This window comes from Stylophora pistillata, chromosome 5, assembly GCF_964205215.1.
Source record: "Stylophora pistillata chromosome 5, jaStyPist1.2, whole genome shotgun sequence".
Lineage (NCBI taxonomy): Eukaryota > Metazoa > Cnidaria > Anthozoa > Scleractinia > Pocilloporidae > Stylophora > Stylophora pistillata.
The window spans coordinates 29,970,630-29,997,467 of NC_142523.1; the positions used below are offsets into that span (position 1 = coordinate 29,970,630).

The window sequence follows — 26,838 nt, forward strand, 5'->3', positions numbered from 1 at the left end:
AATATCCATGTCATCTAATTATTATAGGCTTTTAATTGTGACAGTACTGATATTTTGACAGCTAACGAGTCGAGAAGCCCATTTGTCCTAGGCGAGTTTGTGAAACGCATTTTTCTTGCCTGACTATCAATAAAATAATTCAAAACTGTTCACAATTCAATTAGAGAGAAATTTGTTAATAGTGTCTAGGCAAGCTATTTCCTAGTTTATTTTTCAAAGTAATCTTTTGCAGGCTTCGTTTATAATTTTAGAAATAGTTAAGCCAGGTATATTAAATATTTAAGATAATGATATAACGTACACCCTTGATAACGTGTTTGTTTTCAGTGATTGAATCTTCTTAATCAAAGAAAAGTTTTAAGTTTCTAAGTTCCTATTTCGATACCAAAAATAACCAATGGCATTCGTAGATACCTTTTTTCCGGTTGAAAGAGAATATCGTTTATAAGTCTCGACTGCCAGAAATTTTCACTTGCAGTAAGTGCATGAACATGTTCGTGAATTCATTAGTGATATGTAAATTTATAACCACGTCTAGAATATTTTTCTGTTTGATGAACTGAAAAATGACAGCATATATGAAACAACTTTGAAATTAAACAGTCGACAGAAAGTAAACAGCTTAACAGTTTCTTTTATTGCAGGCTTGATCTCTCAGAAGGTCCTTTCATAGGAAACTATATTTCTGGACGCGTCTTAAGCCGGTCGCTAAAATATTTTAAACATTCTGAGCCTTAAATCGATTTGACTAAGTAGAGACTGAAGTACGAAGGATTGAATAGGTTTTTAGAAATACTCTGATATTTTATAATTATTAGATCTTCTTCTGTGCATTGCCAATGATGCCGTCAGAATGACATACAACTTTTGAAACTACTTAGCGATACTAAATAACAGCATCAATGTTTGGCCATCCATCTCAACTGATTTTAAAGGTTTTGTTAATCTCTCCCCCACCCAAAGATTGAACTGTTCCCAGTTCAGCCGTAATCATTTTGGCCAGTGCCAGAAATGACGAACACTGGAAGAGACTTTCATGAGTTTGCGCAGAGAGGAATTTTTTATTGCCTTTTCTTTTTCGTATTATTTTTTTCTAGGCAATAAGTAATCAGGAAATTCCGTTCGGTTTCCTGAAACCGCTAAATCAGTGACGAGGGCGCAGTTTTGGGAATTAGCTTCCGATCGGGGAAAGGGTAAGTACACTTTAACATAGTATATATCCAACTTGATTCCCAAATGCGACGACGAAATTTACTAATAAGCATTTTCTTTTCTTTTAACAGGCAGCTGTTTATATTCACTAAAGTTTCTGTTTTTCCCAATGGGTTTTCCTCTGAGCTCTTACGGAAGTTCGGAAGACATGCGGTGTTTTTTTTGTCAATGAAACAAGATAGGGACCGGATAAATACTGACTCCGATAGAGCCTTTTAGCAGATTTTGCCTTTGATGTTATTATTGCACTTTATCCACAAACAAAGAATTACCCGTGATGTAATTAAAAGGCGAAATCTTGGCAGCAAGAGGTTGGCTTGCACGCATAGGAAGTCACTCCTGTTATGGATGAATTTATACATCGAAAAAACTGTGTGATGACTGCCTTGATCGGATTAGGACGAAAACCTGTATTTTTTACCGCTAGTCGTTAAAATCACATATTGGGCTAAAAGGCAGGTCTTTGAATTTTATTATATCTTTTAAAAAAGGCTCTGTGATTGGATAATGTCCCAGACGGCTTTCCCGCTTCCCGGTGAGTCGGCCTTTTTTTCTTCTTAATTTGGTACCATTAATTTGATAACATCAACTTAATTTGGTAACATCAACTTAATTTGGTAACATCAACTTAACTTGGTAACATCCACTAAAAAATGAAATTGTAAATTGGCCAACGAAAAGAGTTAAAAAGCTGACGTTTTGAGCTTGAGTCCTTCGTCAGAGCCCCTCGTCTACTGCTTCTTCGATGCTTTTGCTCTTTCTCTTTTGAACCTATCCGAATTCGTGCGACCTGTTTCGGGGGTGAGTTTTGTATATAGACAAATATTCTCGCCAGAATTTGCCTTCTCACAGAGAGGGAATTAGATTTAAAGCGAATCATCACGACCACAATGCCACAAAAATAATAAAAATTTTGCTACTCGTACTCAGCAAACACAGCATGACAAACGCAGCATGTTAGCACCAATTGGGTATTGTACATGAGAAGCCGGGTGAAACAGATCAAGGAAAAGACTGCTATAAGCGTGCACTGGAAACTCGTCTGAAAAAGCTGGAACCTGATCATGTTCATGTTGCAGACTCTTACAACAATCTGGGTAGTTTACTCAATGCGCTGGGCGAAACAGATCGAGCAAAAGACTACTATAAACCTGCACTGGAGATTCGTCAGAAAAAGGTGGGACCTGATCGTGTTGATGTTGCAACCTCTTACAACAATCTGGGTAGTTTACACAGTGCGCTGGGCGAAACAGATCGAGCAAAAGACTACTATAAACGTGCACTGGCGATTCGTCTGATAAAGCTGGGACCAGATCATGTTGATGTTGTAGCCTCTTACAACAATCTGGGTAGTTTACACAGTCACCTGGGCGAAACAGATCAGGCAAAAGACTACCATAAGCGTGCACTGGAGATTCAACTGAGAAACCTTGAACCTGATCATGTTCATGTCGCAGTTTCTTACAACAATCTGGTTGCGTTACACAGTGCGCTGGGCGAGACAGATCAAGCAAAAGACTACTATAAGCGTGCACTGGAGATTCGTCTGAAAAAGCTGGGACCTGATCATCTTCATGTTGCAGCCTCTTACAACAATCTGGGTAGTTTATACAGTGAGCTGGGGTTAACAGATCAAGCAAAGACCAACATAAGCGTGCACTGGAGATTCAACTGAAAAACCTAGAACCTGATCATGTTCACGTTTCAGTCTCTTACAACAATCTGGGTAGGTTACACAGTGCGCTGGGCGAAACAGATCGAGGAAAAGACTACTATAAGCGTGTACTGGAGATTCGTCTGAAAAAGCTGGGACCTGATCATGTTCATGTTGCAGCCTCTTATTACAATCTAGGTTGTGTACACAATGACCTGGGCGAACTCCAAGAGGCCAGGCATTGTCTTGATCGTGCACTGGTAATTTTTATCTCGAGGTACGGTCAAGATCATGTTAGGGTACAAGAGGTCAGGAGGAACTTACCTCGGTTGCGACAGAAAAGGAAGTACGTCGTGAATTAAGGGTTAAGCTGCTTTGAAAAGAAGAAAAGATACACGTGTTGATAGTCTAGAAACTGGGCTAATTCATAAACGGTGAAGGTCTTTAATTCACTTCTAGACGTTGCTGTCTCTGTGCAGGAGAATTTTCGTCAGAATCTAGAATGTTTTGATATTTTTGTTGTATTTCACACCATTTGAGCTTCTTGTATCCTGATTTGCAAACTCTTGCATTAGGACACAGTTTTAAGATTTTTCCTTGCTTGCGGTCCAACGGTGCGCGAAAAAATCGCTTATGGGTCACCATTGTTATGATAAGTGGGTTGAAAGTCACGTGATCTCATGGATCGCGTGCAGTGTGAAATTACTGAATAATGAAGCTGAAGAAAGTTGAACTCATAACATGGTACCAGGATCTCTTTCAAAGAAACCTTTTAACTCCTAACTCCGACATGGAACGTATGAAACCTCCCTCAGAATTGGATATTGATAGTCTCAATCTCGCAGATATATGGAAGGAATGGAAAGAGGCGTGGAAATTGTATCGGATATCGAGTGGCCCTCATGAAAAGGACGATGCCATACAGATAGCAACTATCCAAAGTATTCACGGGACCAAAGCAAGACGAGTGCTCAAAACTCCACCGAATAATCCCGAAGGTATCACGCAAAGGACTGTTGGAGGTATCTTAACAGCGCTGGAAACGTATTGTTTTCCTCGGAAGAATACAACCTACGAACGGTACGTCTTCAGAACGATCACCCAAGAAGACCGCTCGTTTGACATATTTGTCACAGATCTCAGAAGAAGAGCTGAATACTGCGATGTCGGAGCGATTACGGATTCCCTGATACGAGATCAGATTGTGGTGGGCATAAATGATATCAAACTACGAGAGCGACTGCTACGTGATTACTGCTACCCGGTTAGCTCAATTGGTTAAGCGCCAGACTGTTGTGCGGGAGGTCGAGGGTTCGAGCCCCTGCCGGACCAACACTCAGGGTCTTAAAATAATTGAGAAGAATGTGCTACCTTTCTATAACATCGCTCAAGAGATGGTTAGATATTATAGTCTTCTCGGATAGGGACGAATAAATGGAGGTCCCGTCTCCTGCAACTATTAATTAGTTAATTTGGTTAGGCAGGGGACGTTAAAGAACCCACTTCACGAGATTACTGTGATGTGGTCTGGCCTGGTCACTGGGAATAGGGGGGAGGGGGCATCTGTTATATTCGCTTTCATTTGATTGTAAACTGCTTAGCAGTCTGTAAAGTCCCCCGTACAGTGTTGTAAAGCGCCATGAGTTTAAGATATGAGCGCTATATAAATACAAGCTATTATTATTATTATTATTATTATTATTATTATTATTATTACGTGAGGCGGATTTGACACTCGAGAAGGCCATGAAATTATGCAGAATCACGGAGGAATCTAAGGAACAGTCGAAAATCCTCATCTCACCAACCACTAAAACGGGTAACATTGACACTGTAAAGCAGGCAGAGCCACCGGTGGACACAGCAAAATCCAAACACGAAGACTGGCGCAGAATAATGAAATGCAAATTCTGTGCAGCGTCTCATGACAGGGGAAAATGTCCGGCCTATGGAGCCACGTGTCACAAATGCAATGGAAGAAATCACTATGCTCGGCGCTGCTTCAAATCGAAGAATGACTCGGAAGAAAGAAGAGTTCGTCACGTGGAAATAGAGGAACACGAAAGCAATGAACTGTTGGAGGGTCTGTACATCGAGGAAATTCAAGGTAGTACTAGAAGTGGCGGTGGAATGCGTCAATTTCGTCGTGTCGAACGGCAGTGAAGGTGTCGTCAACGTAACGTAACCAAAGCGGTATCGTTTGTCGGCAAGTCGAAAGTGCGTGTTCCTCGATATTCTGCATTACAATTTCTGCTATAACAACAGAAACTGGAGACCCCATGGCAGTACCGTGTAACTGTAGTGTTTTCCGTTGTACTGAAAGTAAGTAGACGTTAGGTAAATGTTTAGCAAGTCCATAATGTCGTCTGTCGGTAGCGGTAGTGGGTCGGTAGATTGTCGGATTGCAGTCAGTGCATTGTAATGCCAATTGAAGTGAAATACTTGTGAACAGTGATTTCACATCAAATGACACTACTTTGTAGTCGTCAGGTATCTGAACAGTCTTGGTAGCGTTAATGAAGTCTTCAGTGGATTGTAGTTTATGTCTGGATTTGTCGGTTAGCGGTTGTTGTATTGTCGTCAGGTACTTGGATAGCTGGTATGTGGGAGAGCCACAGAAAGAAACAATAGGTCGCATCGGGAAACCAGGTTTGTGTAGTTTCGGCAAACCGTAGAGTTTCGGTGGCTCATTACGGACGACAGTTTACAGGAAACCGACACACACCGACAGATTACTAGTCGAGTCATCCTACAACCCTACATCACACAAAGCCACAACTATCAGAACTCTAACACGACGCGCACAACTAGTATGCGACTCGACAGACACCTTATCCGACGAGAACAAATACCTTCACCGTGTTTTACGAAGAACAACTACAACAACGGCTTCATCCGACGAAACACTCACCGACCCACTACCGAAACAAACGACACCGCAACCCCTACGACTACAGCAACCATACCGTACATAAAAGGCATGTCTGAAAACATCTCGCGCATCTTACTACTCTTCAATATCCGCCCACAAACCCATCACCACACTACGTCAGTTACTAACCAACGTTAAAGACAAAGACGAACCGAGGAACAGACAGGGAACGATTTATAAGATCAATTGTTCCGACTGCCAAGCCTCCTACATCGGTGAGACTGGCAGAAACCTCACAACAAGACTGACTGAACACAGACGGGCGACGAGGAAAGGTGATGTCAGCAATCACATTGCTGAACACCATCAACTTACCAACCACAACATTGACTGGGACTCTGCGCAATGCCTAACCTACAGCACTGACTATTTTCAACGACTGACTCTGGAAAGCTGGTTTACTAACTTAGGACAGACTCCCCTAAACAGATGTCAACAACTACCCGCTCCATACAAACGACTCATTCACGACATAAACATCACAAACGACCGAAAAAGAACGACCTAACTTTACCGACAGATCGAAACAGACCAATCACGACCGACTTACGTCACTTGAGTCTTACAGCCAATAACATCACGGCAAAACCAACCGATCATTTCACACGAACTGGAATAAGAACATTCTACAACACGTAATTATTTTAAGTGCAGATTTTCTGAAGTAAAGAAAATTTGGTAAAAATCACAGTCAAAGAGATGCTTCTTTGCCACTTCAGTATATGTTGGGTAACATGTACTCTACAATGTATCTTTCTTACCAGGACACTCAACTATATGGAAGAAAAAAAGTTTAATAGTCTATAAAAGCCACTCCACAGTTGAATTGATTACAACAACTTTTACAACAAAAACAGACTTTCTTTTGAGAACTCAGTATTTACTGAAATTTATACGTACGTGCTTTAGATATACCAAGTAGGATATGGCATATCTGAAAGCGATTTTTCTAAGAATCTTTTTTACAAATGTATATGCAGAGTCATTACCATAGAGATGATAATCCAAAGGGACTTTAAAAATCATATGCATGTTACATTATACCAGGACACTTAATAAGCAAATCTCTTGAAATTTCCATGCACATTTCAAGATCGATTATAACGTTACTGAATTTACCGTGTCAATGGAAGATCTATGGAAATTTCCATAGACATGTCAGGGTCAATTATAACTGTGCATCTTAAATTTTGCTGTGTTATTGGAAGGTCTATGGAAATTTCATCTACATTATACCATTTTAAGGAAGGTCTATGGAAATTTCCATGCACATATCTAGATCAATTATAGCTGAACATGTTACATTATACCATTTTATGGAAGGTCTATGGAAATTTCCATGCACATGTCTAGATCGATTATAGCTGAACATCTTGCATTATACCATGTTAATGGAAGGTCTATGGAAATTTCATCTTACATTATACCATTTTAATGGAAGGTCTATGGAAATTTCCATGCACATGTCTAGATCAATCAAAGCTGAACATCTTACATTATATACTGTGTTAATGGATGGTTTCTTGATCTGAAATATTTTTCAATGTCTGATCTGAGCCGCTGAAGCTCAAGCTTCTCTGTATCTGGAGCAACATAATCTGGTGGGACATCTACACTTATTTCTGCATCAGCCTGACATAAACAATAAAAATTCAATCATTAAAAAAACTGTAGCAAAAACACTTATTCCGGAAATTTCATATTTGAAGGACATGAATTAGACTAGAGAATGAAATCAGACCTAAACAATAAATAAGCTTCTAATTAGTAACTTCATTACAATAATACCATCAAGCTGTAACAGAGATCAGTTTGCCATTTTTCTAATAGTACTTGTCATTGTTACTAATATTATTATTACTATTATTACTATTATTATTATTGGTCTAGCATAATGCTAAGAATTAAAATGTAAGATCATCATACTCCAGCTGAGCAAAACAGGTATTATCTTCAGTGTATAGACAGAGTATAATTATCCCTCATAAGTATTGTTGGAATTTTTTGTTTTTATTTATTCTGGCTCCATAATGTAAAGCAGATATTTCCACTCACTTTCACTATAGTTAACCACTGTTCTGGATCAGGGTCTACTGGTTTCCAGTTTTCCTTTTTGTCACTCCCCCAGTTCTTGTACTGCATAACGACTTTTCCTGAAGGAGCTTTTGTTAATTTAAAAGCATGAGGATTTGAGATCTTGTGGAGCACAGTTGAAAAGGGCGACATCCACTCCTTCACAGCAAAAACATGTTCAACCTCTACAGCCTTTGGAGTTGGGGTGTAACAACTCTCAAAGGAGGTCATAAGCTCTACCAATTAACCAGAGAAAACATTTTAAGATATTGTATCCATCCATATTATATTGTCAGGAGAGGATAAACATCAATCAATTGAAGGCTTAAAATATCATTGTATAAACATGGCCATGACTCAATAATTATACCAATCTACTCTTCTGCAGATATTTTGATTCTTTTCATTTTGTTTGTTAATTGGATAACACCAGCTTACACATCAGGTATACATGTCAAATATGGCAGGTGGTCAAATTTTAAAAGATAAATTCCTAACAGTCATTTTCCAAGCTAAAAGTTCACTGATTGCATTCCTCCTAACAGTACCTTTAAAGGTTCTTGTGTCCTTCTTTACCAGAAATTCAGAAAGCCTGTAAGACACAATTTAATATGACTATCAGTTAACAACAACATATGTGCAAAATTAGAATTTTGAAGCTGGCAATTATAAGTATCATCCCAGCAGTGAAACTTTGACTAAGTATTCGGCAGCATTAAAAAGATGGTTCTGCAATGTAACTATTCTCAAAGATAGTTTCCCTCTCAACTTAATTCAATGAAAATGAAATTCTCAGATTCTTACTTGTTAAACATCCGGTCAACAGCTTCATGAGTGTGACCAACCATTAAGAATTTAGTTTTACCTGTAAAGACAAAAATTGGATTTGAAGGAATTTTTGTTCATGATCACTGCCATCCCCACCCCATAGTGCCAGTAGATTGTTGCAAATCATTAAATACAAATTATTAGGATAAACTATAATATTTCATTTAAGTGTATCACTTTTCAAACTTCATTTCCTTATGAGCAGCGGGTACAACATACCTTAACAAAAATGTCAAGCTTCACAAGAAGGGCTAAAAAGTTGAGAACAAACTGATTTTTATTCTCTCTCCAACAGTTGTCCATTTGAAGGTACAAGGTATTAGGCAAGTCTTCTCCCATGCTTTGCAATTCCAGGAGTAATATGTTAATGGTGAGATTTGCATCATGGGGATATTGAAATAGGTCAAAATAACCTTTAGGCTGCCTCCCATGGTTTAACACACCAGTCAAATGGGTCCGGAGTTTTCTTGCATTAGCATATGCATGTGCGATAACTACTAATCGTGGAAGGAGAAGCTTTGCCTGATCCATACCATCTTGTGCAATACATGCATATTTTTGTGGATACTTTTTAGCTTTGTCCCTGTGGTGGTAATACACTTTTCTCTCTTTCCTACAAAAAAAAAATGTTTCATTACAGATATTTCAGGAAAAAGTTAACTTTTAAAAACACAAGCAATGTGTCTTACTGAAATTAATGTAGCACTTACATTTGAAGATCATTGTGGAAATCAAAAAGCTTGTCCAAGTATTTCCGCACATCTTTATCTTGAGCTTTTCTCTTTTCCTCACCCAATACTGTGCAGTAATCACATCTTGTAAATCGGTTTACCTGCAGTAAACAACAGTTTCTTTGTACTGAAAATTGAAATGTCACAAGGAATCAATTACCTGAACCTTTAGAGATATTGCTTTGATGTATTGTATTGTTATTTTGCAGTCTGGGGTTATTGTAATCAAAGTTGCATGAAAACTACATCTGATCCAGGGATTTAAAACAACAATTGCACTTAGTATATCATCAATTATACATAACCATTCAAAACTAACACTACAAATTCAGGAACTTCATATCACCTTGGGTATTTTAACAAAAGGAAACACATCTCTCAAGAGATGACAAAAAGTACTGTAATGGATGACATCTTCATTCTCATCTTCTATATCAGCTTTCAAATAACCAAACATGATGGTTTTGTCCAGAAAGCTTGGAAGATGCAATGCTCCCGTGTCAGGCATCTTATCGCCAATCTATGTGAAACAAGAAGTTGTTGTAAAGTTGTCGTTGTAAAGATTTATAGCACACAAACAAATCAGTTCAGGTTACTAGGATTTCTGTTAAACTATGGCTGAGTGCACTGAGGAGTTCAAAGTAATCAGTGCAATATATTCCGAGGGATACGTCTAGAAGTTTGCATTAAGACAGGCTCACATCTAAACAAAATGCCAAACGAAATTCGTTTTATTGTCGTATTCTATTGTTTTTTTTTTCTTCTTTTTTAAGAAGTGGAGAGTGGAGACGCATAGGACTTAATTAGCCACCTTTGTCAGGTCTGTCTATGTACCATGGTTCAATGAAGAAGCAATCAATCTTAATAAGGCATTGCGTTGATCAGAGCATTCATTACCCTTTTGAAGAATGCTTCCATCCAAGTTTCGGCCATGAGTCTCTTGTGACTTAAGTTCTTGCTCCTTGATTTTTGCAAAACTCTCACACCAGCGTGAAAATTGCGAAACGTTTCGCTTAAAGCTGCTGCGCTCAGTCCAAAAACCACGCGGTATGCTGTACTGCATACTTTGTATCCACTAAGATAATAAGGGATGCTTTGAAGGTCACTATAAGGAAACAAACATGAGGAATCACGTTATAAAGAGATGGTTACAAATACGTTTTATCTAATTTAGTCTTATTAATGATTTAGACAATCTACGAGAAGAAACTTGTTGGTGAAACTAAAGGAAAACATAAGATGTACTGTACCTTTTATTTGGTTTGGCATGCATCCATAGCCAATCAAGTACGATCTGCCTTTTTTGCAGCGAGTTATTGCCCTGAAGATTCGAACGTATCATGCACATCCCTGCAAGATCCATGACTTCCAAGCATTTCTCAGCACAACATCCGGATTTTGTTGCTATAAATATAAAGAAATCCACAGAATGATGAATATCTCTGAATCCAATTGCTCAAATATCCGTCAAAATCACGAGCGCGCTCTTGGATCGTCTTTGAACCAGGCTGAGTAATCGCCTTCGTGCCTTAATTTTGCATTAAATGAGTGTCGATCGCAAACAACAAAACAGCGAACGGCGGAAACAAACCAACCAAGTTTCCTCTCTATACCAAAACGTTTACCCTTCCCCACTTGTTCTGCTCTATATGGCATAGCCAGCAACGAAATAATGGCGGATTGGTTGGGTTTTTTTTTTTTTTTAAGTCGTTACGCTGTTGGCTGTTTTGGTGTTTACGTCCACTCTCTATTTCGAACCCAGTTTCTCTAGTAAACGACACTCAGGAATGCGTGACGATGTGTCATCGGGAAGTTCGTGATACTTCCTTATCTAATTACCACAATTATCACTTCTTTGGTTGGAGCCTAGCCTAGCCTCACCTTCTTTCAAAGAAGCAGCATGACACTTCTCGCGATCGCAACCTCCAGGTTTTCTCACTTTACGAACTTTCCCTACGGCAGAAATTAAACGTGTCTCTTTGTTCACGAGGCAAGAAATTTCAACTTCTCCTTTTTTATTATTACCACATGCATAATTTGGTTAAGATGACAACTAAGAAGGTATGATGAAACTTTCTAAATTGCAGACAATTTGAATCTTTGACAGATATTTTTAAATCAGAACTTTAAATATGTTATATTATCAGGTCAGGCATTCCTTCCACCTTCCCAGTACATAGTAGAACTGAATAACAAAAATTACGTAAACTCGGCTCTTCAAAATGCCTTTTTTATTGATCCTCTAATTTCCCAATAGATGGTAGTTTATAGATTAGGGCGTCAAGATTGTTCCAGTATCCTGGTTGCTGTATTATGGATTTGTGACGCTCCCCTTTGCAGTGCAAATCCAGCTGACTATCTAGTACGTGCTCCTCACAATGTCCACAGTAAGCCTTTCTACTTGCTTTGTGTGCTCCGCCCAAAGCCCGTTTGGATTCCCGGTCTTCCTCTAAGTCTAAAGTCGGAAGCTTGTCAAATTCTTTGAAAATGGGGCAAAACCTCCTGGACTGATCTTCAACTTTGATAAAATGAGGTTTCAGTTCTCTAATTTTTGCGCGTTTCCGGCGTTGGGTTTTTGAGGTCAGTTCGTTCCTATCTCGTTTTTCACTTTGGATAAGTCGGAAAAATTCCCTTTTGGAATACACTGATATATCGTTTTTTTCAGCGACGTCCACGATTTTACCATCATATGAAACAGTGGAGGAAAAATACTTGGAGGAGCTCTTAATTGCTCTTTGGCCTCGTGAATAAATATTGAATTGTACAGACGGTACAAGCTGGCAAGCAGTTTTCCGGCTTTTCACAACGAGATCTGTTACTTTGAGAACATCAAAGAATTCCTCTACTTTTCCGCCTAAATCAACTACAGTGTTTCTGAATTGAGAATTACTATCCTCAAACATAAAGAAAAACGTTCTGTTTTTGAAGTTAGGGAAGAGTTGATTAGAAATGTTACCTTCAAAGTTGCCGCTTCGCGCCTTGCTACCGCTGAAGCTTTCATTTTCAGAAAGGACCACATCGTTATCGTCCTCACAACCTGCATTGCTATAAGTTTCTACTTCTTGCTCTTTAGAAGCTCTGTGCTCAGGCGAGAGTGGTGTTTCAGCTCTTGAAGAGTCTGACGATTCGTACCCGATCGAGGCTTCCCTTTTCCGTTTAGCAGGCGTGCTTGATAAGAGAGGTTGAAATACTTCCACGGCTGACTCTTCTATTCTCGTAGCTCCGCTCTCAAAGCTTTCTTCAGTTACTGATGTTTCTTCCAAAGGCTCTTCGGCGAAACTTGAAGGAATCGAGAGTGACAGAGGCTCTTCTGCAACCGAACTAGAGTAATCCATATCCATAGCCGTTCATGTATTACTATTTCAGTTTGAAAAAAGTAACGATTTCTTCGACAGCGTGGTGCGGCTGTCGGAAATTTCAAAACTCCTACGTCATCGGGCATACAAAAGAATTTCGTATAGGGTGTGCATATTAACCAATAAACAAACGATACGGGTTCAAAATTGTCGTCGCACATTCTTCAGGGTTCATGCCGGTCAGCTATTTGACAAGCCAGGCTCAACAAATTCAGTTAGTGAAAAGATATGGCAACAACACGTAGTAGAGGGTCCTCACTACCTTACTCGAAAGATGGAAAAAGGGAAAAGCGGCACTATTCCGGCAGAAAGTGGTATTTCACGAAAGCAGAAAACGGAGAGGTACGCACGCTGCATCATCACAATAAACCACCCATTCTAGCGCAGGATGGCACTGATCCTGGGTCTGTTGTTCACATGAAGCACCCGAGTGAAGATCTAAGGAAACTCAAGGTACGTTTCGTTTCGAGAATTCTGAAAATTTTAATCTTTAGTTAGAAGAAAAGAGAGTTTGCTCTGAGAAAGATCATGTTGAGTTTGTACGAGATGAAGATCCTTTTTTATCGTGCAATAGAAAAATAATATCGAGGAGAATAAATGTTCTCGAGTCTGAGATTAGCTGCATTTGATTTGGCTTCCAAAAGGTTTGCACTAAGTAAACTTGGCCTGTCTATAGCAATGGATTTCCCTCTTTCGGCGTTTAGCTTACTCTGACCATTCACTCTTAATTTTTTACTACCTATATACCGTAATCAAAGAAAATAATTTTAGTTTAGCTGCTAGCTTACATGAAATTTCCCACAAAATTTAAAGCGTTTCGGAATGCGAGCACAATAGCAATCAATGTGCAACACTTTTCAAAAATGGCGCAAGAAAGTTCCGTTTCTGGTCTTCGTTTCCGCCAAACGTGTTTGGATAAGCCGGCGATGCCGCATTTTCAATCGAATTTACTTTTCGCACCAACGTATTTCCTAAAAGATAAGGTAAAATGGTTTTATGATATTTCACAAGGCATTCATTGTTTCTTAGGTAAAATACAACTCGGAAAAAAGTCTTCTTCTGAACGTTACGTTCTTAAATCCCACCGACGACCTCAATAAACAGTTGTACCGAGAAATTTCTGACATTTCAAGATTTGGAGAACAAGTCAGAAAATTACTTGAAGTAGAATTCTTCCCCGTGTCAAGTTCTGGCAAATGACCTGCAAGTAGTTTCTCTACCAGTGGCTGCGAGGAAAATCAAGCCAAAAAACGGCGAGATGAGAATGAGTCAAACACTATTTTGGTACAACCAAGTGAACAATTTTCTCTTGGTGCTGAGACCTTGTCGATTACGGCGCCTACGTCGACAAACGTAAACGTGAGCGCCAGTGTCTCATCTGTATCCGGTGCATCTACTTCTTCAAGCGAAAGTGGAGATGAGCCAGTAAAGGAAAGGGCAGTAGAGGTAAAAAACACAGCAGCTCTGAAGGCGGAATTCGTAAAGAAAGCTGGCTGTCGATCATGGAAGGAGGCGGAAGAGAGTTATTCGTTCAATATAACAGTTTAACAACTTCGAAACTCAATTATTACTACTTTTGATTACACTTCTACTTAAACATAAAGTTTTGTTCATGTGTCCATGTCCATTGTGATAAAAAATTCTTACTTTGAAATGCATCTATCAATTTATGATCCATTTTCTGTACAATGGCCTTGTTTTAGAATAGTGAAATAGTTCAAAAACACTAAGCTCAAAGCCACAAGATAAATTGCCAAGTACAGTTTTTTTATCATAATTTCTTTTATGGAGAGGAGTAATTGTGCTCTTACAGCTTTTTCCTTTGCTTGGCATTACAGGTTTCCACATTTCACTGGACGCGATGTCCTTCAGCCGTTTATCAGCACTGTCAAAAAGGGGAAGGCAAGTGCCGAGTTCATGGCACTCGTCGAAAGAGCCCTTCAAGCTGAAGTGGCAGAAGAAGACAACGGTATAGTTCCTACAACTAATAGAAGGCGATAATAGGTGCAAGTTATTTAGGAAATTTTGTCACTTTTGGTTAATTACCGTACCAACAGCTTAGAAATGACACAGAAGAATGTTTCTGCGTCGAAAGCAATCGATGCGATCACTTTAAACTGTACTTATATGGCTTCTTTTCCTCTTTCTTTCAGATCGCTCTATACTTTCGCGCATCAATGGGCAATTTTATTGCGCAATTTCTTCTGAGGATCATACTGTCTCTGCCGTATCACTGAAAGGAATTCCCTTTGGTGGTGCTGATCTAATCATTATACAGAGACAGAAAGTAAGCTCATCGCTTGTTTATTTTTTTTTCTTTTTCTTAAATTCTCTTATAAAGATTCTTACATGCAAAGGAGGCTATTGTTGACTGCTTTTAATTTTTCAAATTTGACAACTTTCCAGAACTGGAGTGAGGAAAAATTAAAGTCTACTTTAAGGCAGATATGTGGCCTGAACACAAGGCTAAAGATGACTCACTACATCATTGTTGTAAGAGAAAGAGATGAATCCCTTACACAAACCCTGGAAGAATGTACCCCGGGAGGGAAGGCTTACACATTGTATGTTGCCTGGAGTAGGATGTCCGCTAAAGGTAACATTTTCTTCGTTTTTGTCATTTGGTTTAGAAACTTTCCAATTTCCATTTAGTGTTAAGTCTTGATTTAGTGATAAATTAAACGACTCAGTGTGGCATGATAGTCTCTGAACGCTTAAATCTCTTGCAAACAGCTGGCCCTGGACTGACAGATTTTGTCGAAAAAAATTGTGTCATTATTGTTGGCACACCATCGGAAAGTGCCACAAATTGGTTTGTGGCTGAGAATGAGTTGGACCTCATGCAGCATATCATAAAGCTTTTAGTGCCTCCAAGAGGGATTGTGTTAGAGTTTGGACACTCGTATACTCTAGGTAAGACACAATTATACAAACAAAATGTACTAAAGTTGCACATTTTACAGACATTGAGTCCTTTATTTTCTGTGCCATAATACAGTTACGAAAATGGTTAAAGGAAGTGAGACAAAATTGCTGACTTGCAGTAGCCTGCAGTCAAAACATCTTTAAACAATGCCAATAGCTGCAAAAGGTAATAACTCGTTTATCCCTTATTTTTATGTTTCAGTGAGTTCCTGCCTGAAACCGTCGGTTCAAAGGAACGTAAACTTATTATCCGTATATAATGACGAGAAGCCTGTTTCTGGTTTTAGGAAAGAAGCTGTCACACTGAGCCGTTCAGCATGCGAGGGATCAGGGTCCAAAGATAACGACGAGTAGAGAAATTGCTTTGCAAGACAATCGTACTGAATGTAGATTTATAATCCCTTCGCCGGAAAAATTGTTTGAGTGAAAGTTTCGAACAGATCAGTCAAGAGTCATTTCAATGAGGTTAACCGTTAGCCGTTAAAAAGCAAACAAATTTCGCCGCAAGGCAGAAAGATTGAAAAATTTTGACCGTTTGTCTTAAAAAAAGTCTAGCGGGAGATTTGTTTTCATTTGAACGCAACGGAAAGAAATTTGCCGTTAGCTGTAAAAACCATTACCCTATTGAGACACTTTTATCAAAGAACACACGTGAATAACAATTGAGTAAAATTTTTGTAATTACTTCTTGATTGGGTATGACATGGATATTTCCATGGACCTGCTTTTGACACGAATCAGATGCTATTTTGAAAATTTGACTGAATATATCATGGAAATTTCCATAAACCTGTTTTTAAAAGGTATTTCGGACGCTAAATTTCTAGCAAATGAGTCAGTATTACTTATAAAATTCCATGCACCCATTTTGGGCTAAGAAAGTTTGAAATTATTATGGTTTTTTGCGTGTGAAAGAGTATTACATGGATATTTCCATGTACCCGCTTTGGTCAGGACTGTTTGATACTGTTTGTATACGTGGATAATAAGTATTACATGGAAATTTCCATGGATCATTTTGGTGAGGCACTATCCGGCACAATGAAATCGTAAAAGTATTTCATGGAAATTTCCTTTTACCTGTTTAAATTGACTTAGAATGATTGATACTGTTTGTATACGCGAATAAGTATTACATGGAAAATTCTATGTACCCTTTTTGCCCAAGAACGTTTGAAATTGTTATTTTTTTTAACGTTAAATGAGTATTACATGGATATTTTTATGTACCTGTTTTGATTAAGAATGTTTGATACTGTTTTGTATCCGCGTGTACGTATTATCTGTACATGGAAAATTCCATGGACCCGTTTTGGCCAAAAGTGTTTGAAATTATTTTTTTACGCGTAAATGGGTATTACATGGAAATTTCCATGTACCCGTTCAATTTTTTTTTTTTTTTACGTTTAAATGAGTATTACATAAATATTTTTATGTACCTGTTTTGATCAAGAATGTTCAATACTGTTTTGTGTACGCGAGTATTACATGTACATGGAAAATTCCATAGACCTGTTTTGGCCAAAAGTGTTTGAAAATATTTTTTTTTTTATGCATAAATGGTTATTACATGGAAAGTTGCTTGTACCCCTTTCAATTTTGTTTAACAACGATTTAGACTGTTAAGTATACGTGAATGAGTATTACATGGAAATTTCCATGGCCTTTTTGTGTGGCACAATTGTATCGAAATCATAAATAATACTGACAAGTTTTCTTCTCTGAAAAAGAAATCGACATTTAAATGGTTTACTTAACCATTCGAGGGATATATGTGCTGCTGTTTGGGCGAGCTATCATAATATTAGGGAATCGTTCACCACTGATAACTGGGAAAGTAGACGCAAACATGCTCATTTTTTTACTGTTTAGTAACAAGTTGAAAGAAACCAATTAAATTGTTTTGAAATTGACTGAAACATATTTAAATTTGGATGGCCGATTGAGTCACTGAAATTGTTGATTGAGCCGTGAGTCTTAGTTCATGGACGGCCGCTCGGTGATGTTGGCGATTCTTTGCTATAACCTTAGGAAGTAGACCATGGTAAAGTTTAATTTTTTTCCAAATTTCTTACTTCAGAAAATCTGTACTTAAAAAATTACGTGTTCTACTGACAACAATCATTCACTTGACTCTGATGATGACTTCCGCACAAGTTGTCGAAACGTCAGTCACTACCACCGACAACAGTCCTTCTCAGGACTACACTCACCCGGACGATCAGACTACACCTTCACATGTTACCCCCGGGTTCAAACCATTTATTGCAAAGTCAAGTACATGGGTGAAGTTGTTAGTGAACGGGGTTTTCACCAGACCCAGACAAAATCTCTGCTATTTACAACATGCCCACTCCATCATGCAAGCAAGATCTGCAAAGGTTATTAGGAATGATCAACTATCTTGCCAAGTATATTCCAGACATGTCTCAATTAACTGCTCCAGTGCGATCCTTACTTAGGTCTGATGTGCCATGGACTTGGATTCCAGAGCACAATACAGCTCTTACTAAACTCAAATCCGTTTTGAGTAGCACCCCAGTCCTACGATTTTATGACACAAGTTTACCTACGACACTCCAAGTTGATGCCAGTAAAAACGGCCTAGGAGCATGTTTGATGCAACAGAATCAACCATTGTAATATTTAAGCCATCTGCATTCATTGGTTCAACGACAGTAACGGGAGAAAAAGTTGGATTTGATTCAGCAATATGAATTGATAAATTAAGACGATTGGCATCAGCTTGAATTATAACTGCATCAGCCCCTGTTCTCTGACATGGCAGTCTTTCCAGATAATCTTGCCAAGAATGCACAGTGTTACGTTTTATAAATTGTTCAGGGCGATGCACTAAATACCGAATGCCAACACTGTGCACATGAAAATAGTTATTATGATTGCCACAGCCCTAAAAAAGTAATCACCATCTTCTCCAGCATCAAATACAGTTTTGCCGAACTGAGACAACCTGCTTTCTAACGGTGAAAACGAATTTGTGCCTGATGTAAAAGGTCTTGGATTGTAGTACTGACTTAAAGGGCCAGGCTTTCATTCCTCGCCTCCACTCAATGATATGAATCTGCTTGATAGACGATATGTTTTCATGTTGAGCCAGCTTAATTTCCTTAGATTATCTTCAGCATACATACGAAACAACCTAAGGTGACTTTTTATGCTTTGGCGTCCTGGTTTGAACAATGAACAGAATTCTCGTAATGAAATAGCTCTTTGGGAAAAGCGAGAAGTTTTACCTTATGCGTCGCTCAAAGGAACAAAAACATACAACATAGCTTTCAGTATAGATTATTTTGGGACACATTTCTTAACGCATAATTTCACTGAATTTCTGTTTTCTTTTCCTGTTAAAAAGCCTGATAACCATTCTGTAAGGAATTCTAGAGGGTTCTCTTTCTCATCTCAATCTAAAACGAGAATGGGAGACAATGTTTCCTCTAGATTTTCATACACTCATATTTTCATCTGCATTCCTCTACTGACAATTACTCGACATGTGGACTGGTGTTTTATTTGGTTTCATCTTTCTCCTCGATAGATACATTTGAAAACTGCACAGGCAATGTAGGATTACCTTTGATAATGAGTCGCTCCCTAGCGTTCGGGTTCACTGCTTTCTCTCTGTTTGGCATTTGTATAGCTTTTGACATTTGGCATTAAATTTTGTCATTTAGCGTATAGTATATTTGGCATTTGTTTGACAATCGTGTACGAGAGCTACGGCTGCCTTGCGGTCTTCACCGGATCTTTCGATTCTGTATTTTTCAACAACACTACTGTACTGGCGAAGGAATACGTGGTCTTCCTGCGTATTTCGTTCAAACCATGTTGATCGTCTTACCGCGGTCGCTAGACTCGTTGTAAGATCGGGTACATCCTCTCAAAGTGGAGGTCGAATTTGATAGTGTCCACTTACTAGGGGTGCTGACTGATCCAACATCTCGTATGCGTCCAGATTCTTTGTAATGTAATAATAACTAAAACGATTTACAATCATCTACCTGGTAATGATTCGTAGTTATTGCTTCTTCGAGGCCGAAAAAACTACCAACAACGTACATGGTGTGGGAAACTACCCCGACGATACCTGTCAGCGGGGCTTGTAACTTACTATACGTAGAGTTAAAGTGCCCCTGAGATCAAAATTTTCGCACATCACTTTTTTTCATTTTCGTGATCAATGTGTCTCCTTCACCTACTCTGACAAATTTCAATCTTGAGTACCAGAAATATCTTTTTTCGGGCCGTTAAATTCGCGATTTCGCGTCCGTCCTTATTTGACCATGTTCCGGAAGTTGATTGCAGGACTCAGAAGAGGTGACGTCAAAGGCTCAACGCAAAAATCTTACATGGCGAAATATCAAGCTAACATAACAGAGTACCTTACTCTATTCTTACAAAAACTAGACAAAAATAATGTCGAGGCATCGTAATTCAAAGCTGAACTAATTGTGCAGACCATGCAGTAGTATTTCTCTGCATCGAAGCCTTGCAAATAAATCAGAGCGGGAAAAACGGATGCGATCTGTGCGAACTCGCCGAGTAAACTTCAATCCTGCAGGAGTATTTGTGATCTACTCCGAATACTTCTCGGAAGACTGTTTCGAGAGATATGGGTACCTTGAAGGATCTAGGCGAAGAATTCTGTCGGGTTCAGTGCCTACCGTCCAAAAGAAGGGACAATTAAGACCGATCTCTGTGTGATCTCGACGAAAGTGAAGTCTACGAACCTCCACGGGTTTTGTCACCTTTACGTATGCGCTGATCAATATCCACCTTAAACAACACTCTGGCAGAATACCTTACACAAAGGAAAATATCGGCGAACATTGTAGATAATAATGATAAAATAGCCGAATTGAGGAATGGGATTTTCTAACCTCAAAGTGCTCACTTTTAGACAAAAGAGATGAAAAATATAATTGTGTGCTCTGACTCTGAAAAAAGCAGCTTTAATATCAGCGAAAGTAGAACAAACATCTTAAAAAAGATACAAAGAGGGTAAAAACTCCTTAAAATGTAGGCTTGCAGCCAAAAAATGAAAATTTCTTTAACAACCTCTTAAACTATCAACCATCTGACAGCCTAGTCAGCGTGCTATCAAGGGGTCTCAAACTCATCCCAACACCCTGGACAAACAAATGTGAGATCAGGGGAACTTTTCCGAGATTTATTCGCGAGACGAATGTGCCTCCGTTACACCTTTCACGGACAAAACAAAAAAAACCACTACCGTTTTATATCAAACTGAATGGCACCGGCTCAGTCTTCTATTGCCCTTCAGAGCTACTTGGAAAATTGTCTCAACACAGCTTGCAGACTATATCTAAGCCAAACAATTCTTTGTAACGCAATGAGGTTACGGCTCTGAAAGTGTTGAAACAAACTCTGCTTTGAACCTCACCGAAGCAACACAACAATAGTCATCATGAATAAGACAGAGAAAACAAGAGGCCAAAGTGCAACTCAACAACAGAGTTCACTTCAAGCTTCTCAAAGCACCGATAGTAAAAACGACGCAGGAAAGGGTTAATGAGATCATTGACCAAATGCATCAGGGCAAACACATTAATGGCTTAGAAATGGCTTTCACAAACTCCCAATATCCGCCTTGATACACAATCAGCCATTGCCGAAAACAATTTTTATATATCGCTCGATCATTTCTTACAAAAAAGGAAAATCCCTTACGACTAGCAAAAATACAATTTGAAGGTGATAAAGCGATGTGACCACAAGAGCCACATGGGGAGTCCATGCCGTTCTGTAATTATCTTTTCGCATGGCAAAAATTCATCGTTTTCCAGCGCAAAACTATCCACAGAAGCTTCAGATGATTTCTGGGACAATTCATCGTCAGACAAAGTCGACATTTCACGACTGACAACGAAATAGTTCTCAAAAAAGCAATATGTGATTCTCTTTGCAGCGAACAAAGAGAGTTGCGACAGAGCAAAGCATAAGTTTGTTGAGCCTTTGACGTCATGATGGCGTTTCCTGCTGTACAACTGCGGGCTCGGCTGGAACATGTTTTCAGCAATGGCTGACGATTTTTGGACGACTTTGAAGGGGTAAAAATTAGGCATCGAAGGTTTATTTTGAGTTTTTTAATGGCAAAAGGGGTTTTTAACTTGACCCAATTCAATATTCTGTAAAATAATTGGTCCAAAATAAAACGGCCAATTTTCGTCTCAGGGGCACTTTAATGAATCGTAAAACAGTAGTTTGATTTATGATAAAACTTTCTATCACGAGTTCAGTAGTAGGAGTTGGCGTGGGTGTCTGATTGATTGACGCCCCTTGGATAAGAAAATAATTACCACTGACGAGAGAACACCTCTAATTTCTGATAACTCTTCGTTAAGGACGACGTTATCCATAGCAAAGTTAAGGAAGGGATACGGCAAAGTATCAATTGAAAGGAACTTTGCGATCAATAAAAAGCCATATGTTATGCTTCTAACCTTTTAATTGCAGATATTAAATAGAGTGTGTGACTACTAAATACAGTTTTTTTTGTGTGATTGTTGTAGAGAACAGAAATAAAAGCTCATACATCTACATGATCTACATCCATTCAGTTTTCAAATAAGAATTCCGTTTTACCACGACAAAGTTGTCTGTCTACTAAAACGAACGCTCCTCAATAAGCGTTGTCTTTTTTTCTCGTACGAACCGAAATCACATAAGAAAATTAATAAGCTAAGTTGACTCACTCTGTTACGACGGTTCTCTCCGCTTACGACAAAAGCCTTTAACACTTAAAGCAAAGCAATAAATTTCAATATTAATGCAATCAATTGTTTTCAAATAGCAATGGCTTGAAAGTTAAACAAAGCAATATGAGAGCAAAATGCATGTGAACTAAAGGACATCAGTTACGGAGTCAGTAATATCGGCATACGGGATACTTCAATGGTGATTAATAGCACACTACTAATCCAATACCAAACTACAAAAAAATTACCAAATTTCAAATATCCTTGGGAGGATTCCCTACTAGATTTGCTACAAAAAAATTTACAGCGGATTGTTTTCACTACAACAGCTCGCAAATTTAAAGAGTATAGACGGGCCGCTTCTCAAGTCTGTTTTGTTTTTTAATTGTTTGGATGTTATTTTATCTCTTTCTATCCTGTTTTAATCAGTGAAGGAAATTTAAGTAATATCTACCCAAGTTCTCCTACACTGAATCCAATTGAATTGATTAATTATTTGTATCTTTAAAGAATTAACCTTATGAATTATTATCTAAAACAAAGATGTCATTTGTTTCTTTAACATGGAAAGACCTTAAAATCATCGCTGTCATCACGCATAGTTTAGCATCGAGAAAGGTACCCTAACGGCGGTCACTGGACCATTTTCCCAATCTTTTAGCAGCAGCCTTCTTTTCAACTTCCTCACGCGGTCCTGCATCTTCAGCTCCAAGATCTTCAACCCTAGAGTATTTTTTCTTGTCATAAGCTCCCAGATTAAGTAGTTCCTCATATGTCTGGGGTGGAAAGCAGGAAATAAGGGTTGTACACTTGCTGCACAGCACTATATCACTATGATGTTAAGCACAAAAGTAAAGTTACTTCCACAGTAGACAGAGAACCTCTGTGATTTTAAGAGGGATTTATAAACTGAAAATGGTGAAATGAGCGTAGACGGCATAACGAGCGTGGAAATATCGCTGACCAGGGATCTAAATGGTCCTAGTTGAGCCGTTTACAGCGCCATGAGGAACAAAACCAGTACCATACACAGTACCGCCTCCCGGTTAGCTTTACCGCCTCCCGGTTAGCTCAATTGGTTAGAGCGCCGGATTGTGTTGTGCGGGAGGTCGAGGGTTCGAGCCCCGGCCGGACAAATACTCATGGTCTTAAAATAAGTGAGAAGAATTTGCTACCTTTCTATAATATCAAGAAATGGATAGATATTCTAGTCTTCTCGGATAAGGACGAAAAAACCGTAGGCCCGGTCTCCTGCAGGGTTAGGGGTAGGAGACGTTAATTTCCCACGCACGAGATTACTGTGTGGTGGATGTCCTCCCCTGGGGTGGGATGGGAGGGAAGGTGAGATCGTTACATGAACTGAAGCGGCTGCCATAGGCGCCTGATAATGCTGACGTCCGATCTCAACCTTATCATTGTAACTAGACACGTTTGTTGTTTAGAGTGCTTGAGACTTTCTTTCTTCTCTTTTCTTACCATCAAGCATTACTCCCGAAACTAAATGGTGTCAAAGTACTGAAAAATCCACGAAACTTCAAAATTCATAGAATGTCAGCAAGCTTTCAATTCTTAAAACAAACCTCTTCATGAATGTATATGTCCATTCTTTGTCGCAGGTTTTCAAATGGAGGACGGAAGTCAGGGTTAAAATTCCAGCACCGTTTCATCATATCATGCCTGAAATTAAACAAGGATGGTCAATTCTCGACTACGTTTTTTGGACTATGCGAAGAATTGCAAGAAGTTTTTTTACGGGAACCCTTTTAACGAAAATAATGGTTTAGGTTTGTTTTGGGTCATCGGACATATCGGCAATATTTTACTCGCTCTGATCTCGTCGAAGTACGTAGACACACATTATCACAGCTGAATACCTTATGCTCTTAGTTCACACTTTTAAAAGAAAACAGCTTTTATATTCATTGGTTAACTATTCCACTGCAAAAATGTCTACAAGAAGAACGTTAATTGTGATCTACTGTGTTGAAATTTAGGCTATACATTGGAAAACGTCGATATCGCAGCAGAGAGGTACAACTCACAGTTTTTTATCAACATGATCAGGCTTTGGCAGCTGATATCCTTTTGTGACCTCTGCAACCACCCTGCCTTCTGACCATCCATCGTATGGAATTCCTCCTGTTAAGGCATAAGGACGTGTGCATGTGATATTTAACAACTATTTGCCGAAGGCGAGGTGGATATCGTCGAATAATCCCCGAGAGGAAGTCGAGGGGATTATTGGACAATATTCTCCGAACCTCCGAACCTGAGGCGAATAATTGTTTTAGTATAATTTCAGAGCTGAACAACAGAGAAATTTCTAAAATAACATTTTAGTAACATTTAATAACATTTTATTTTAACATTTTATATTAACCGCGTGGAGCGGTTTATATAGCGTCATGTAAGGAACAGCTCGACCAATCAGATCGCTGGAAACTCTTTGCTCAGCTCTGAAATTATACTAATACTGAATATATCACTAATAAATTTGTTGAAATTGTAGTCAGTGAGCCATAATTTTAATAATTTATTACAATTGTAAACATCTATCAGGTGAAATAAGAGTGCATATCAACATGCTCCACGAAATTGCTGTGGCTGAGACGGCGCGCTCCTTTTCGACATCATTTTAAATAAGAAAAAAGTTCGCATTTAATATAGCTTGATGATGCCCAAATCTAAATTTTCCTTAATCTTGCATATACATTTACATAGCTTGATGATGCTCAAATACAAATTTTCCTGAGTCAATGTAGTTTAAAGTTTCTTCGCTTTGGTTCGATTTTGATGATAGTCTCTAACAAGTGAACACTATGGAAGTCTTCTCCTTCTTGTTTCATTTCATTTCATGAGATTGATTATCGATAAATAGCTGGCTACATATTAAAATGAAAACAGAGTTAACGAGATTTGATTTTCAGGTGTAAAAAGCAGATGATCTTTACTTAACACGGGAGTTGTCCTAAAAACGACAACTGTCGTACTTTTTGCCTGGAGGTTATACAACTCGACCGGAACTCATTAATAGGGTTCATTTTTACAAGAGTAGTTAGACTGCTTGATCAGTCTCACAAGACTGGGACACTAATAAACTAACTTAAGGCAAGAGAATGTAAACCATCTATATTATCTTGTTTAAGGACATTTTCAGGAGTGAAAGGCGTGGAAAAAAGTAAAAACAAACCTTTATTATAAATATTCTTATTGAACTTAGTTTGGCTTACCAAGGGTAACTATCTCATACAGAACGATTCCATAGGACCACCTGGTGAACATATCAGAAATATTCCACAGTTAGTGCCGAGTGAATTTTGGATGTGAAGTAACCACAAAAAAAAAAAAAATCAAATTGGGTGATCATTTCGTTAAGGTGATGGAAGAATATACACGATACATACACATCACTCAAAGTGGAAAGTCCGGCGAGGTCTCCCAGCAGAATTTCTGGTGCAGTCCATTTGATTGGCAAACATCCCTGCGGAAAAAAAAGCATTAAAACTTCTCTTAAACTATCATTATAATAATGTTATGAATTTGTTTTGTTTGGTTTGTGATTGTTTTTTGTTATTTTTGCTTTACATCTTTTGTGATAATTTTCTTCAATTGTTCCTGAGTATCTCTTATTTTGCAAAGAAAAATCAGTGCTAGCGCAAACAAAAACACTGTGAAATGTTGAACACCAAAAGAATAGTCGGTCCTCCATGTACTTCATTGTATGAGAAAATAAAAAGTAGCATTTCAGTAATTGTCAATTTTTTTTTTGCGCAGAAGATGAAACAAGTAGGAGAACAACGGCCAACGAAAATGAGAAAAGCAAAAGAGCTTAAATTTTTTGGGCCCTTGAACGGCGAGATGTGTTAGAACTGATGATTTTGGAGAAAATAAGTGCATGATCAAATTAAGACAAAGACTTAGGTAAGACGGCCGCAATGGGAAAGGCACATAAAGGAGGTTGTGCTCACGTGAAAATGATGGATTAGTGCAGAATAAAGAAAGTATCCAAAGGAAACTTCTTTCGGATCAATGCATACAACCTCCAATCGAATGATTCGGAGAAAAATGAGGAAAAGAATAAACTCAAATCAAGAGAAAATGAGAGGACTGAAGGGGGCAACTGAGTAGTAGCGATAGTAACGACTGAAGCTATTTGTAGCATTTGGCGAGAATAGATGCCTGCTTCCCCAGACCTTCAGTTTACTTTAAAAATTATCTCCCTTCTTCTGCAAAGTCATATTTTACAAAATATGAAGCTACATATTATAATTGAGTAAAAATGTAAAAACTAAAATAAATTTGCCACTCTCTTAAAAATAGCTTTTAAGCAGCCCTATTAGAAAAGAGAAAACATATTTCCTTTCGCGAGACTTTCTACGAACAACCTCAG

At 38.5% G+C, this 26,838-nt stretch overlaps 3 protein-coding genes and 3 pseudogenes across 3 annotated transcripts in view; 2 read left to right on the forward strand and 4 right to left on the reverse strand.

The window, feature by feature from the left end:
- The first annotated feature begins 3,599 nt into the window (after positions 1 to 3,599).
- Positions 3,600 to 4,977, forward strand: LOC148731365 (uncharacterized; annotated as a pseudogene).
- Positions 4,978 to 5,014: 37 nt separating this feature from the next.
- On the reverse strand, positions 5,015 to 5,614 carry LOC148731366 (uncharacterized; annotated as a pseudogene).
- A 958-nt stretch (positions 5,615 to 6,572) lies between these two features.
- On the reverse strand, positions 6,573 to 11,108 carry LOC148731367 (uncharacterized). Its single transcript, XM_088761293.1, has 10 exons — positions 11,026 to 11,108; positions 10,681 to 10,834; positions 10,328 to 10,535; positions 9,777 to 9,950; positions 9,410 to 9,531; positions 8,915 to 9,312; positions 8,676 to 8,736; positions 8,420 to 8,463; positions 7,854 to 8,107; positions 6,573 to 7,430 (listed from the first exon to the last, which is right to left on the reverse strand). The coding sequence occupies exons 1-10, from the start codon at positions 11,084 to 11,086 to the stop codon at positions 7,290 to 7,292; spliced, it is 1,617 nt and encodes a 538-aa protein (XP_088617419.1). The 5' UTR covers positions 11,087 to 11,108; the 3' UTR covers positions 6,573 to 7,289.
- Positions 11,109 to 13,014: 1,906 nt separating this feature from the next.
- On the forward strand, positions 13,015 to 17,624 carry LOC148731368 (uncharacterized). Its single transcript, XM_088761905.1, has 7 exons — positions 13,015 to 13,239; positions 13,816 to 13,892; positions 14,625 to 14,755; positions 14,940 to 15,073; positions 15,193 to 15,382; positions 15,520 to 15,699; positions 15,914 to 17,624. Exons 1-7 carry the CDS (start codon positions 13,015 to 13,017, stop codon positions 16,063 to 16,065), a joined length of 1,089 nt encoding a protein of 362 aa, XP_088618031.1. The 3' UTR covers positions 16,066 to 17,624.
- A 656-nt stretch (positions 17,625 to 18,280) lies between these two features.
- On the reverse strand, positions 18,281 to 19,379 carry LOC148731369 (uncharacterized; annotated as a pseudogene).
- A 2,801-nt stretch (positions 19,380 to 22,180) lies between these two features.
- The window catches only part of LOC148731370 (fibroblast growth factor receptor 3-like), a 20,215-nt gene continuing 15,557 nt past the window's right edge, over positions 22,181 to 26,838 (reverse strand). Inside the window, exons 13-17 of the mRNA XM_088761204.1 lie at positions 25,853 to 25,929; positions 25,679 to 25,719; positions 24,491 to 24,587; positions 24,029 to 24,125; positions 22,181 to 23,224 (exon numbers count right to left, since the gene is read on the reverse strand). Coding sequence (XP_088617330.1) covers positions 23,072 to 23,224; positions 24,029 to 24,125; positions 24,491 to 24,587; positions 25,679 to 25,719; positions 25,853 to 25,929 — 465 coding nt within the window. The 3' untranslated portion in view covers positions 22,181 to 23,071. The remainder of the gene's footprint in view (positions 23,225 to 24,028; positions 24,126 to 24,490; positions 24,588 to 25,678; positions 25,720 to 25,852; positions 25,930 to 26,838) is intronic.

Coding starts and splice junctions, on each gene's coding strand:
- LOC148731367 (XM_088761293.1), bottom strand. CDS start 11,086: ATGCCATATAGAGCAGAACAAGTGGGGAAGGGTAAACGTTTTGGTATA. Junction 9,951..10,327: donor TGGAAGCATTCTTCAAAAGG/GTAATGAATGCT, acceptor TGTTTCACATAG/ATTGGCGATAAGATGCCTGA. Junction 9,532..9,776: donor CTTTTGTTAAAATACCCAAG/GTGATATGAAGT, acceptor TGTTTACTGCAG/GTAAACCGATTTACAAGATG.
- LOC148731368 (XM_088761905.1), top strand. CDS start 13,015: ATGGCAACAACACGTAGTAGAGGGTCCTCACTACCTTACTCGAAAGAT. Junction 14,756..14,939: donor AGTGGCAGAAGAAGACAACG/GTATAGTTCCTA, acceptor TCTTTCTTTCAG/ATCGCTCTATACTTTCGCGC. Junction 15,383..15,519: donor GAGTAGGATGTCCGCTAAAG/GTAACATTTTCT, acceptor TCTTGCAAACAG/CTGGCCCTGGACTGACAGAT.